General features: G+C 35.8%; 1 protein-coding gene across 4 annotated transcripts; it reads left to right on the top strand.

The window, feature by feature from the left end:
• Positions 1–1360: 1360 nt before the first annotated feature.
• On the top strand, positions 1361–14729 carry LOC118040944 (mediator of RNA polymerase II transcription subunit 15a). 4 transcript variants are annotated; one of them, XM_035048024.2, is made up of 12 exons: positions 1361–1561; positions 3431–3570; positions 5039–5150; positions 5801–5924; positions 6224–7525; positions 8390–8460; positions 10598–10672; positions 10941–12329; positions 12466–12810; positions 13369–13569; positions 13659–13747; positions 14151–14729. In XM_035048024.2, the coding sequence occupies exons 1-12, from the start codon at positions 1376–1378 to the stop codon at positions 14356–14358; spliced, it is 4242 nt and encodes a 1413-aa protein (XP_034903915.2). In that variant the 5' UTR covers positions 1361–1375; the 3' UTR covers positions 14359–14729. The 4 variants fall into 4 exon arrangements, with proteins under 4 accessions (XP_034903915.2, XP_034903914.2, XP_034903917.1 ...); XM_035048023.2 differs by having other exon boundaries at positions 3428–3570; XM_035048026.2 differs by having other exon boundaries at positions 1409–1561; positions 3385–3570.
• Positions 14730–14972: the final 243 nt, after the last annotated feature.

Below are 14972 nucleotides of genomic sequence, written 5' to 3'. Positions count from 1 at the left end.
AACGCTAATTCACATGATAACAAGAAGTTTAATTATTGTTGTTGTTATCAATAATAATTTTATTTTTATTTTTATAAAGGACAAAATTGAAAATTATAAATTTTTGATAGAAAAACCAAGGAAAACAATAAGAAATAAAAAAAACAGAGGAACCAAACTGAAATCACTACTATTACCATCGAAAAAACCAAAACCATAAACTTGATTTTAAGAATAAAGTTGAAAGACATAAAAACTTTGTTAAAAGGGTAAAAATACAAAATCAAAAGCAAAATGAACGAATCGAAAATCATTATATATACAAATTAAAAATCAATAGTTAAATTGAAAACACATAAAACTTTAACAAAAAGAAAAATAACAAAAAAATAAAAATAAAAATAAAAAAACCGAATTTAAAATACCAATAACATTTAAGAATCATAATGTATTTATCGGGATAAGAGAGAGAAATTAAGGGGGAAAAGAAAGAAAAAATCATTGACGATAAATCAATAATATTTGGATTGCATGCATCATCTAGAATGGAAGAGGAAATGACAAAAAATTAGATTATATGACAGGATATTATTTTTAATCACTGGAAAACATCGCATACGCCACTAAAAAAACACGACATCTCTCACTTACTGATGCATACACAACACGTTAGCAACTGTTTTTAATTAAAAATATTATTTTAATAGTAAATTACAACATTACCCCATACAAACGAACAATTACAAAAAAAAAAAAACAAAACAAAAAAACTTCAATATCCCTTACCCAATGCATTAAATTTCTTAGATAAAATAGTACATTTGCAATTCAACTGTATATAACACCAAAAATACCTTTATACCCGTACATGAAATAATTGATTTTTTAACTTTAAAAGTATTTTGGTTATTCTATTTTTATTAAATATTATATAAATATAAATACCTTCACACAAATTAATAATAATGGATGATCTACATGAAAATACCAAAATACTCCTAATCAAAGAGAGGTAATTTTTTTAACCAAAGCCATAGACGTCACTTCATTATTGAAGTGGATAATGATGTGAATTTACGACCACGGTGATTCTTCCATGCATTTTAGTATATTTATTATTACATCAATATATTCTTAAGAAACAAATAATACGGGTTCTCTAGTTACAAATATAATTAGACCAGTCCCTATAGTTTCACGTACCTAGTAACTTGGTCCCTCCATTAATTTTTCTTTAGAGAAATGCTGAGGCGTCACCAATAGTTCGTTAGTTTTTGACAGTGAAATGTGATTAGAGGATCAGTTAATTATTCTGAAAACTTCAGAGATTAATTTGTTAGCTTTATAAAAATACAGAGACTAGGTTATGATAATTAACTCAAATTTTTACAATAATATGCGTGAAACGCTTTTATATAAATATGTAGTTTGTAAGGAATCTGGAAAAGATGAAGGTCATGTGTATCTGGTTCTGTTCTCTGGGGTCCAACACGCCTCGCCTCTCTCTCCTCTCCTCCTCCGCCAGTCTACGCCTCACCGTAAAACATCACCAACACCAATAAGGGCTTCATATCTCCACCAGGTGCTTACTTCTCTGTTATTTTTTTTTTCTGTGCTATTTTATTTATTTATTTATCGGTATTATTCTAAGAGAGAATTCGATTTTAATAAATAAATAATCGGATTCGGTTAAATCCTAGCTCTTGAACGCAATTCGAAGAAATATACAATCGACCAATTCGAATGTTTTCTTTTCGATGTGTTAGCTAAATCCACGTGAACTGATCAGCTTTTTGTCACCTTTATTATGATTATTATAATAATTAAGCTCGCAATTTTGAAACCCTAATTTTTTCTTTTTAGTTTTGCTTTTTAGTGGAAAACTGAAAATAATTCCTTTTATTTTCGCTAATGAAAAAAAAAAGGAAGAAAAGAAAATTTTATACAGTGCTCATGCTACTGCAAAATAATAATAATAATAATAATAATATGCCTTGATAACCTCCATGATGTGTCCTTCCTAATTTGAGAATTTAATAGGTTTCTTAAAGAGCCAGCTAGTGTTTTTGTTTTTGTTTTTTTGTTTAGAACTGCCCAGCTAATATGAGTAGGGGGTGAATCTTCGTTTCGAAATGTTACGCCTAACTAACTACAATATCGTGATCACTTGAGTTGAAATTTAAGAGCATGCAGAACTGGAAAACGAATGCTTTCGTTCCCTTCACCCCAAAGGCATTCTAGTGCATTGAATTAGGAAGAACATTTTATAACTTACCTCAAGGTCAAGCATTTAGTTCGGTCAGGGTTATTGCGTTGTCTATTAAAAAATTAAAGAAAGAAATGCCATGTAAATTGTATTATTTCATCTGGGCTTGCTAAGTTGATTCTTATCACCCAACACTTTGGAGTTGATGAAAACATGAAATGTATCATGGTTAATACTGTCTTCTTCTTCTTTTTTCCTGGATTAATACATTTTAGACAATGTTTTTGGGATGGATTAGTGTTTCTGGCGTCTTCATGCTCTACTTGTGCTGGGGTATTTAGACTGCTGATATTCAATGGGGACTGGAAAGCCCTTGTTTTCTGTTTTTGTTTTCTTCTTCCTTCTTTATTCTTTTGAGGATGTCTTATTCCTATCTTTTATACTTTTTGCTCCCTCAAATATTTAGTTTTCAGAAGTAAATGAATACATTAATAACAAGTGCGGGAGGATGAGAGGGGGGGGGAGGGGGAGGGTTTTTTTTTTTTTACAGCATGTATTTACATGCAAGTAAAAAATGGTAAGCACCTGAAAAAGGTGCTGTGCTGAATATAATTTGGTAAGAGGTGACGAACTGATATCTAAAACGTAAATTAATCTATCTACTGAAGTAAAGCAATTAAACATGTTTACAATGTTTTTAAATATTAAATATCTATTTTGATCTGAAACTGTGGACTTAAAACAAAAGGAATAGAAGTACAAGTTTGTCATTGTTAACATTGCATCAATTACGGATTACAAGCGCCACTTGAAAACATCAAGTTAAATTGAAGCACTGTGAGTTTGTCCATGGCTTGGCTTACCAACACTCACCATCTGTTGATGTGGCCAGTTCTGAGATGGCTGACTGGTTTTTGTATACTTGGTTTTAGAAGCTCTATGAAGATTCAAGCCCAAAACTTTACCTAGAATGCCTGAATACCCAAGATCCTAGCACCTTGCCCTGAATGGTGGTGTATCTTTGCTATGCCTTTTCAGATTTTATGCATCCTATGATGATAAATTTGGTAAAATTCCTTAATAAAGAGCCTGCTAATAAATGGATTTTTTCCCCTAAGCTATTCAAGTCTGAATAATCTGATATTCCTATTTTATGACTTTGATGCGGTCTTACACCTGCTGTTCTTCTTTCTTTTTAGGGTCTATTCTAACATGTGACATGATCTTTTGTTGTGGTGATAGAAGTGGTTTGTTTTTTGTTGGCTAAATCCCATGGATGCCAATAATTGGAGGCCTACTGCCCCCGGTGGAGAACCTGTCATGGACACAGGTGATTGGAGAGCTCAATTGCCGCCGGACTCACGCCAAAGAATAGTCAACAAAATGTAAGTGTTTGTTTCCTATTATGTGGCAGTGTTGCAAAATAGCAAATTCCATATTTATAAGAAAAAAAAAGAAGAGGAAAAGGTAAATGAAAATCAGCATGACTGCCACGAGGCGACCTCAAGTATAATACACATCTTTTATATTTATTTATTTTTCATTATTCCATGGGTGCTTCATAAGAAGCAAGCTTGGGGGAATCAAAATTGTTCATTGAGTAATTTTTGTTGGAACTTATTGGGTAATCTCTTCTTTTGATATTGATCTCTGGGATGGCTGCATGAAGCTTGTTCCGCTTAAAATTTCAAGGTTAATCCATTGCTATGAGCATACATGTTTCGACTGGAAACCCAAGTTGCATCTGGACTTAAAATGAACAACGTTGGATTTGGGCCTTCTATTTGTTTTAACTTCTATAGGGTTTAAATGATATTAATCTTGGAGCACAAAAGCAACAAACAAAATTAAATTAGCCCAATAGTCTATATTGTTTCCTAGTCTCTCATTATAAAGTTGAAGGTTTTGATGACTTAGCTACACCCAAAACCATATAGACAGCTACCACTGGCACTTGCAATGGCCAATCGGTACCAGAGTGTATATATTGCAGTGTGAGATTAGGTTAGCTTATTGCATTTTCATAATTGAAAGGATTTCTCCTCTTTTCTATTTCAATTATAGCACAATATAAAAGTTTTCTTAGTCAGAAGTAAATGCAACTGTAATGTTTACGCAGAAACATCCCTGGTTACCTGCTAATTTGATTGTATATCTTAGAACAAGTGAAATTACCAGTTCTTTGGGGACATATTCCAGCAGTGGTAGAGCGGGTCAATGTGTAATCTAGGTTCAACTCCTAGCCTCTCCCATTCAAGCATTCACCCTTATGTCCCTCTGTACCAAAAGAGATAGGCTTTCTGGCCGATCGATGGAATTGATTGAGTTCTAAAGATACATCACATTTCCTAAGTAAGAAGGAATGAGGATCGAGCTATAGTGTGTTTTCATCCTTAAGAGATTACCTGCTTCAACTCTCTCTTCTAGCTGCCAAAATTCTCGAGCAGATTACGGGTATAGTTCCTAGTTAACAATATGTAAATTAGACTAGACATCTAAGAAAAAGGAAAGTTTTTGCCATCAATGAAAGGTGCTTCTAGTTCAAGAAATGAAGCACGAAGCTTGTATATGTGAATTTAAGACAAAAGGGTGGTCAACTTTACTCCTATACTATGCACCTTTGGAATAATATGGGGAAAGAAAGTAAAATAGATGTCTATGCAACTTTCCATATTTTACTTGACTGACACTTGGTTATTTCAATATTTGTGTTTATTTTTTTGGCAATTGAATCAATTTATGCATTTTTTTATATTGGTGTGGTTTATGAGTTGAGGGTTCTTTCTTGCTGCTACTAACTTCTCTATACTTGCCTGGTCATTAAAAATTAAATGTAAAGTATTACATGTGCAGCATGGAGACATTAAAAAGACATCTTCCATTTTCTGGTCAAGAGGGATTACAAGAACTCAACAAAATAGCCGTACGGTTTGAGGAAAAGATTTATACTGCTGCAACAAGTCAGGTACTTTCCTGATGCTAGGTTATATAATTTCAACACTCGCTAGACTTGAATATGCACATGAATAAGTTTGTAGATTTATGCATGTACAAATGTGTGTGTAGTGTGCCCATGCTCCCTCACTATTCATTGTGTATGCAAGGTTGACTTGGAGTTCACATCTTTTTGTTAAGTCTCTTGACATGTGTTTTATTTAGTGGGACCAGGTCCTTTTCAAGTACAAGGGCAGTGGGAAAATAGCAGCTCTATGGCACATATAAAATAATATAGTGAAGCAATAAATACATAATTAAATAAAATGAGGGGAAATAGAAGTTGACCCTTTTTTAATGTTTGGGAACGTGGTAGAAACCGTGTTTTCCAAAAATTTGAAATTATTATTTTTTTTTTAAATTAATTTTTTAATGTTATCAAATTATTTTGATATGCTGATATCAAAAATGATTTTTAAAAAATAAAAAATATTATTTTGATGCATTTCCGAGCGAAAAACACTTTGAACCACAACCGCTACTACACTTCTAAACACCTCGATGCAAATACATAAAGCTTAGAATATCAGAAAGATAGAGCAGATATCCCCCCCTCCCTCTCTTCTATGTAACATGGATTGCTTTGAGATCTAATGTCTTGTTATTGATATCTGATTTCAGTCTGATTATCTGCGTAAAATATCTCTGAAGATGCTTGCAATGGAGAACAAGTCTCAAAGTACCATACCCAATTCTTTGCCACCCAACTCCACTGGCAGTGGTAACAAACCCCTGGATCCAGGAGGTAATAATGCAGCCAAGCATTGAATTTCTAAACATCTCTCCTTTTGTTTTAATTTTGTGTTATCAAACTCTTTTACTTTTTATTGCTGCATATTTCTATGTATATGTCTTGCATTTTTTAAAAAGTTGAGCAATTGATGAATTTTAGGCAGGAAGTGCAGATTATTTTGCTCTCAGCCTTCTGATGCCTTGAATAAAATCCATCTTAATTCTTTCCCTCATGCCTCTACGAAAGCTGCCTGTCTTTTTTTTTTTTTTTTGGTTGACATGGTTTTCCTTTTTGCCTTTTATCTTGAACAGGATCTCACAGTATGCAGTCTCAAGTTCACAATCAAGGGCCATCACTCACTATCCCATTGCCTGCTAATCAATCTCAAGAACGCCAGCAATTGTTGTCACAGAACATGCAGACTGGTATGGCATCTAGTGGAGTTCAAAGTTCTGGTTTAACGTCAGCATTGCCTCCCATCTCCAGTTTAACCCAGACTGTTCCCAACTCTGTTGGCCAGAATCCTAACATGCAGAGTATCTCTGGTGTTTCACAGAACCCAGTGGGGAATCCAATGGGACAAGGGGTGCCCTCCAGTATGTTTGCCAATTCTCAGAGACAAGGTAGGCAACAGGTTGTTCCACAGCAACAACAGCAGTCCCAAAATCCTCAGCAGTATTTTTACCAGCAGCAGTTACAACAACAGTTTTTGAAGCAGAAGCTTCAACAGGGAAATCCCCAGCACTCACTTGTGCAATCTCACGTCCAGCAGCAGCAGCAAAACCTATTACAGTCAAATCAGTTGCAATCTTCTCAGCAATCTGGTGTGCAAACACCATCTGTCATGCAGCCTTCCATAATGCAAACGGCTCCTCTCTCTTGTCATCAACAGAATCAGCCATCTTCTGTTCAACAGTCAACACAACCCATGCTTCAGCAACATCCACAGCCAGTCCTCAGGCAGCAGCAACAACCTCAACAGACTGCTGGTATTCATCAGCAGCAAACACCAATGATGCAGCAGCCGCTATTGCCTCCACAGCAGCAGCTAATAGGGCAACAGTCAAATACCACTAACATGCCACAGAATCAGTTAATTGGACAACAAAACATTGCTGGGGACTTGCAGCAGCAGCAGAGGTTGCTAGGCCAGCAGAATAACCTTCCAAATCTGCAGCAGCAGCAATTAATGGTTCAACAAAATAACCTATCAAGCATGCATCAGCAACAGCTGGGCTCTCAAAGTAATGTCTCCAGTTTACAGCAGCAGCAGCTGCTTGGAGCTCAGTCTGGTAACTCAAGCATGCAAACTAATAAGCACCCTGTACACATGCTGCAACAGTCCAAGGTTACGCTGCAGCAACAAGCACAACAAAGTGCAAGTTCTTTGTTACCTAATCAAGGGCAGCAGTCACAACCACAGCTGCCACAGCAGCAAGTGATGTCACAGATCCAATCACAGCCAGCGCAGCTGCAACAGCAATCAAATCCATTACAACATGATCTGCAACAAAGGTTTCAAGCATCAGGTTCCTTGCTTCAACAGCAGAATGTGACTGATCAGCAAAAGCAGTTATATCAATCTCAAAGAGCCCTTCCAGAAACGTCCCCAAGTAAGTTATTTCATACGTGCAGCTTCCTAGCCTTGCTCCAACTGTACTTTTGCAGTTTTGTGTTTTCATGTAGATTATAACTTTTGTTTTCCAATTGATGCATTTCCATCTGTCACAGAGCTTTGAGTTTATGGATAGATGAATCTCTCAAAAATATGATAATGGTTCAAGTCAGTAATGCCCTTGTTGGTAGCTCTATGTGCTACTGCTGCCATTTATGGCATTAGCAATGTCACTGCTATTGAAACCATTGCTGCAGTCACAAGCCAGATTTGCTACCACGTCATGCCCTCCAGTGCATTGCACCAACTGTCTACCTTTCATTTTTACCTTTCATTTTGAATTTAGTGTATGATAATTTAAAAATACATCTCCAATTGGACAATGCATGTGACACTAGGGGAACTAATTAGCTAACTGATTTTTATGGGAAGAAAGATGGTGGATTAACTCTATGAGGCATTTGAGGTGTGGTATACTGATAAATCATTACCTTGCTGAAAAAATCCCATGATCATCTCCTCAATGCTAATTCTGTAATGCAAGTGAAGTGTTTCATCCTTAACTTCAAGGAACAAGGAATGTGATGCATGGCTCTATATTCTATGATTGAGATGGTTGATCTGACTGAACGATTAAATAACTTTTATATGGAGTTTCCAAGTCCAACCCGAACTTATATTCCTACATAAGGAAATAAAGCTCATTATACTTTTGGACTACTAAATACTAGATAGAAAACAAAACCAGACCTTTAAGATTCCATATTTACTGTGAAAATTACAGAAATACAGTTTGTCTACAAAAATCACACAAAAATACACAAATTCTGATCTTTTGTTGTGTGAATCAAAATTTTTGTAGCATCCCTAGATTCTACAACACAGTCTGGACATGTGAATGGCAATGATTGGCAGGAGGAGATCTACCTAAAGGTATTTTATGGAATTTACTGTTTAGTAGATGAAAATTTCAAGTATGTCATAGCCTTGCAAAACTTCAATGGAAAAAGGTCTCCTGGGATATGGTACAAGGGAATTTTATTCAGCTATGGTTGGGATTAGTTAGGATGCATTGTAATTTCCATAGTAAGAATGATAAATTATTGATAGATGACTAAAGGTGAAATATTCACATTGCTAGGTCAGGGGGATTGCTTTCTTGGTTCTTACACTGACAACAATTTTCTTCGTGAACCTCTCTGTCTTTTGAACTGATTTTTCTATACTCCCATGTTTTTGTTGTTTGGTGAGTAAATCGATAGCTATTCACAAGGAATGCTATGGTGAAAGGACAAGTGGACAGGCCACATGTGCAAGAGAATTATACCATATGTAAAAATTATAAAATAAAATGGGTCTCTTATGCCACATGTTAATTTGAAAAACAAAAAATAAGTAAACATTAATGAAGCTTTGAGGAGAGAGAAAATACGGAAAAGAATTAACTGAAAGCTTCATATCAAGATTTCTTACAATATAATTGTTTTTTATTGTTTTCGTTTAAACCAATTAAAAGTTTTTATTTTAAGCTTTAATGTAAGAGGCATATTGAATACTTTTTGGTTGAGAAGTAAAACTAGAAAAATACAAGGAAATTGCATCCATGTTGGATCAATCCTCATCAAAGCTCCTTAAATTATTTAAAAATTTATGTTGATACAATAGTTGAATAATGTGTCATTTACACCGTTAATATTTTTCAATTAAACTCTTTATTGAGAAAATGATAATATCATGTAATTCAACTTTGTAATTTTTCTTTAACTTGAATATGCACTGGGAATGTAGAATATATTATGTGTGCATATACATGATTTGTTTTTTGTTTTTTCTTATTTTATTTCATCAAATATCTGTTGAGAAATAAGCATGTTTTGATTGAATAAGTGTAATATAAAATGTGTTTTGAGCTAATAAGTAGATAATTTAGATTGTTAATATTTTTGTATAGAACCTTTAAAATTTGGATCAATAATCATCATTCACAAGTATCTGATTTGTTATTGTTTCTGTTTAAATACAATAACAATATGAATAAAAACAATTATATCAATTAGCATAATGTTTCGATAAGATCATCATATAGAATATTAATATGGTAAAAGATATTTATATTTAAAATAATCACACTATCAAAATCGGACCATGCTAGGCATTGCGGAAGCATTGCTAAATAATATAGCTGAAAGAAGTTCACAAAGTTATGAGAAAATATAGAGGTATACAACTCTATTTAAAATTGACTAAGAAATAAATAGCAGATGATGTACTTGTATATTTCAAGAAGTTACTGCCCAATGGGTGGGCCTCTGACTAATTATCCTATGAGTCCAATTGGTAGTTTTTCTTACTGTAACCAACAGACTTGAAATCAAGAGACATTATTTTTTAATGACAGTATCATATGTGAAGTGAACAGTTATCTGCCGGATCACAATCAAATTCATTCTAAACATGTGATTGATGCAAAAAAAAAAAAGTGGACCCAATCCATTGAGTCATGGTCATATCCAGTATTGTTGAAGTTTATAGAAAATGCGATTGAAATTCCAAACTGTTTAGTGGCTGTTGTCTTAAGTCATAACCGCAGATTTGATGAGGACAATTCTTTTGTGCTTTGGAGGGAGTTCTAAAATGGGACAACAGTGGTTGTTGATAATGTTACATTGTAGGATCTCAAGGCTTATCAAGTGTTAAGTTGTAAGGGCTATGAAATGTTACCAAAGTTGTGACATCCATTGTCTTGAGTGAGAACAGTAGAGGACAATGATGAGTAGTTTGCAGGGAGGCTAAGCAACTGAATTTAACCAGCTCCTGAATCTTGTCTGAAGGTCTATAAATTACACAAAGTCCTTTACACCTTTCCATTACATCAATATCATTATCCTCTTTTGAGTTTTCATCTTTGACATCCACTTCACTATGAAATCTGCTCTAATTTATGTCATCCTCTACATTTTTTTAATTGATTCTCTTAAGTTTGTCTGTGATGCTTTCTTTTTTATTGTGGCACATGAAGAAATCAAGCATTTGACTGATTATGTCTTGCTGGTTGTTATGTACTTTCTAGATCAAAGTCATGAAGGAGACATATTTCCCTGAAATAAATGAAATATACCAGAGAATTGCTGCCAAGTTACCGCAGGTAGATTGACTATGCAATTTTCCATGCATGATTCTTAGACCACCATCTTGAGCTTTTGTTTGTAGCTTAATTATGGCTTTATTTATTTATTTTTTGTTCTCATTAACATTGCCTGTCTATATCATGTGCACAAATTACCCCCCAACCACCCCAAAACCATGCATTCACACAGAAGAAGTGGAATAGAAACATTGTTTTCAGTTATGTTTTGGTACTAAGGGTCAATGGGATTTTCAATTCTTGTGTTTATGTTAACGTTGTTTTCCAGCATGACTCTCACTCTCATCCGCAACAACCGAAGCCAGAACAGCTTGACAAGCTAAAGGCACTTAAGACCATGTTGGAGCGCCTGATAATCTTCTTACAAGTTCCGAAAAACAACATCACGCTTAATTTCAAAGAGAAGTTGGGTTACTATGAGAAGCAGATTTTAAATTTTCTGAACACAAGCAGACCCAGAAAGCCTGCTCCTAATCTGCAGCAAGGACAGCTTCCCCAGCTTCATATGCAACCTATGCAGCGACCCCAATCTCAAGTTCCTCAATTGCAGTCCCATGAAAATCAACTTAACCCCCAGTTGCAATCAATGAATTTGCAAGGTTCTGTACCAACAATGCAGCAGAACAATGTGCCAAGCTTGCTGCATAATTCTCTTTCTTCTTTATCTGGGGTTTCTACATCACAACCAAACAAAATGAATCCAATGCAATCAGCTTCTAATTTAGATTCTGGACAAGGAAATGCACTGAGCTCATTGCAGCAGGCACCTGTAGGATCTGTACAACAGAATCCTGTGAGCAGTTCCCAACCTACCAATTTTAACACATTGTCAACACAAAGTGGGGTGAGTATGCTGCAGTCGAATATTCCTCTTCAGTTGAATTCCAATATGATTCAACACCAGCATCTAAAACAGCAGCAGCATGAACAGCAGATGCTACAAACACAACAGCTTAAACAACAGTTCCAACAGCGTCAGCCGCAGCAGCAACAGCATCAGACGCAGCAGCAACAGCATTTAATGCAGAAGCAACAGATGCTGCTGCAGCAGCAGCAGTTACACCAGCAAGCCAAGCAGACACAACAAATTCCACAGCCGCATCAGATGAATGATTTAAATGAGATGAAGTTGAGACGGGGGGTTGGAATCAAGCCAGCAGTCTTCCAACAACATCTCTCGACAGGTCAACGCTCTGCTTTCCCACATCAACAGATGAAACCAGGATCCTCATTTCCTATTTCTTCACCACAAATGCTCCAGCATGCTTCCTCCCAATTGCAACAACATTCATCTCCTCAGATTGACCAGCAAAATCTACTGCCTTCTCTAACTAAAACTGAAACACCTTTGCAATCTGCAAACTCGCCTTTTGTTGTCCCATCTCCTTCAACTCCTTTAGCTCCATCCCCTATGCCAGGAGATTCTGAGAAACCCATTTCTGGTATCTCCTCACTCTCAAATGGTGGAAATACTGTACACCAACCAACTGTTGCACAAGCAACGGCTCCATCCCTTGCAATTGGCACTCCTGGGATATCTGCCTCGCCTTTGCTTGCAGAGTTTACCAGTCCTGATGGTGCTCATGGTGGTGCTTTGACAACTGTTTCTAGCAAGTCGAATGTTATGGAGCAACCACTTGAACGCATGATTAAAGCAGTTAGTCATGCTCTTTTTTTGGTTTTACTCTGTTATTTTGGATGCACCTAGAAAAGAAAAAAACCCCGTTAATATTTGAACATTTTCTATGTTATTTTGTAATTACAAGAAAATATTCTGTTATTTTATTTCTCAGGTGAAATCTCTCTCTCCTGAAGCACTTAGTGCATCTGTCAGTGACATTGGCTCTGTTGTCAGTATGATTGACAGAATTGCTGGCTCGGCACCCGGTAATGGGTCTAGAGCTGCAGTTGGTGATGATCTGGTAGCGATGACAAAATGTCGCCTTCAGGCAAGAAATTTCTTCACCCAAGATGGGATGACTGGATCGAAGAAAATGAGGCGCCATACAAGTGCCATGCCCTTGAATGTTGCATCATCAGCTGGCAGTGTAAGCGACAGTTTTAAGCAGTTTACTGGTCCAGAGACATCTGATTTGGAGTCGACTGTAACTCCAAGTGTCAAGAGGCCTAAAATTGAGGTATTACTATCGTTCTGTGTTTTGGTCTGAAACTAATAACAATGTTTGTTATATGTGGGTTTACCCCTATTCTATTTAAACTGTTGTCGTTTGCTTTCTTAATGTTTCTAATTAATGTTTGAATGTTTCTGCTCGTATTTCTGGCCACAAATGTTATCTTCTTATGTTAAAATATTTTGTTTTTCACTTCCATAGAATGCCATAATTTTAATAATTCTCTCTACAATTTTGAATCCCACAATTATACTTGTCACTCTAAAAATATAACACAAGCGAAATAAAAAGAATCTGCAGCTGGCAACAATTAAATAGTTATTTTGGCTCAAGTTCTCCGCAGTAAATGTCAAAAGAGGAAGGCGGTTTATCATTTAATAGGGTATTCAAGGAAGTTGTACTTTAAAAGGATATAGAATGACAAAGTCATGATGCTAGAAATTTTTTACTTCTGGTTCGTTGTGAATGCATGCCAAGTGCTGTGTGATTGACACCTGACTCTTCATAGGAAGGCTCATTTCAGCTTTTATTCCAGCTGAATAAACAGAGTAGCTATTCTTGCAGGCTAATCATGCCCTTTTTGAAGAGATAAGGGAAATAAATCAGCGACTTCTAGCCACAGTGGTTGATATTAGTGATGAAGATGTTGACTCAACTGCAGCAGCAGCAGCTGCTGAAGGGGGTGGAGGAACCTTTGTCAAATGCTCATTTATCGCAGTGGCTCTGAGTCCAAACTTGAAAGCACAGTACACTTCAGCGCAAATGGTGGGCTTTCAAACCTGCTAAAATGAAGTTAATAAACTAATATAAGTGTAATGGTTTCTCTGTATTTATTTTGGTTTATTCATGTGCAGTCAACAATTCAGCCCCTTAGATTGCTTGTGCCTACAAATTATCCGAATTGCTCACCAATACTGTTAGACAAGTTTCCATTTGAAGTCAGGTAAGATATTGGGACAAATTTGTACCATGGTTGTGCAATTTAAGCATTTTTTTCTGGGTTTCCTGAGTCTGATCACATGAGATCATCTAGATTGTCATGCTAATAGGGTGACAATACTGCCTTTAGATCAAGAAATTAAAAGATAACCCATCTCTGGAATGATGAGTAAACCTGTAAACTGTTTCGAACTGCTCACTAGAAATGAACCCTGAATGATTTTGCTTTAAGTTTATATCCACAGTTTATTTTGTTAATCGCTCTAAATATCATGCTGATCCATACTTGGAGATAATCCACCTAATAGTTGTTTAAGTTTTTCCTTTGTTCCACAGCTTTTTATAATCTGACTTCTAAATATTGCTCTTGTTCTGCTACAATTCGGTCTTGTGTAACTCTTCAACAGTAAAGAGTACGAGGATTTGTCAATAAAAGCTAAATTTAGGTTTAGCATCTGTCTTAGAAGCCTTCCACAGCCCATGTCGCTTGGAGACATAGCCAGGACTTGGGATTTCTGTGCCCGTGCTGTTATTTCAGAGCATGCACAACAAAGTGGCGGAGGCACCTTCAGCTCAAAATATGGTTCTTGGGAAAACTGCGTGAGTGCAGCATGATCCAAAGCTGTTCTGAACATGATTTTGTTGATATAGCAGTGGGTGGAATATGTGATGGGCTGCTTCTCCTGTGATGACCAAACTCGAAGTTTTGGATTGATTGGCAGGAATTTTACCAGAAGCATAAATTGCCTGAGGTTCATCTCTTTGTGAAGACTCCAAGGTTCTTGTATCATAGAATAATATTATTTGTTTGTTTGTTTATAATGCATTGTATTATATGTGTATTAGGTTATACTTATAATGTTTGAATCCATGCTGCATTGATTGTCACAAATTTCTAATGTTAATGTCATGTCATTTGTGAAAATCTTCGTGGGGTCTGTATTAGGTGTCAACACACAGCAAATGAAACTTCACCCCACTCTTTATCTATGCCTTGTTTCTCTCCATTTTCTTTAAAAAAAAAAACCATCTTCAATCATCCATGAACGGCTACAAAAAGAAGAGCATGACCCTAGATTTATTCATTACAAACAGCAAGATGAGAATTAGATTTTCATTTTTTCCCCTAATATGGGGATTTATTCATTACCCTACATTAATTTTTGTAAATTAATGTTCAAATCAATCTTTGTTCCTTCAGTAGTGTTTCTTTTTAGAGGACAAGCTTT

Source organism: Populus alba, chromosome 1 (genome assembly GCF_005239225.2).
Source record: "Populus alba chromosome 1, ASM523922v2, whole genome shotgun sequence".
In the NCBI taxonomy this organism is placed as follows: domain Eukaryota; kingdom Viridiplantae; phylum Streptophyta; class Magnoliopsida; order Malpighiales; family Salicaceae; genus Populus; species Populus alba.
This window is presented reverse-complemented; position numbering and strand designations above follow the sequence as displayed.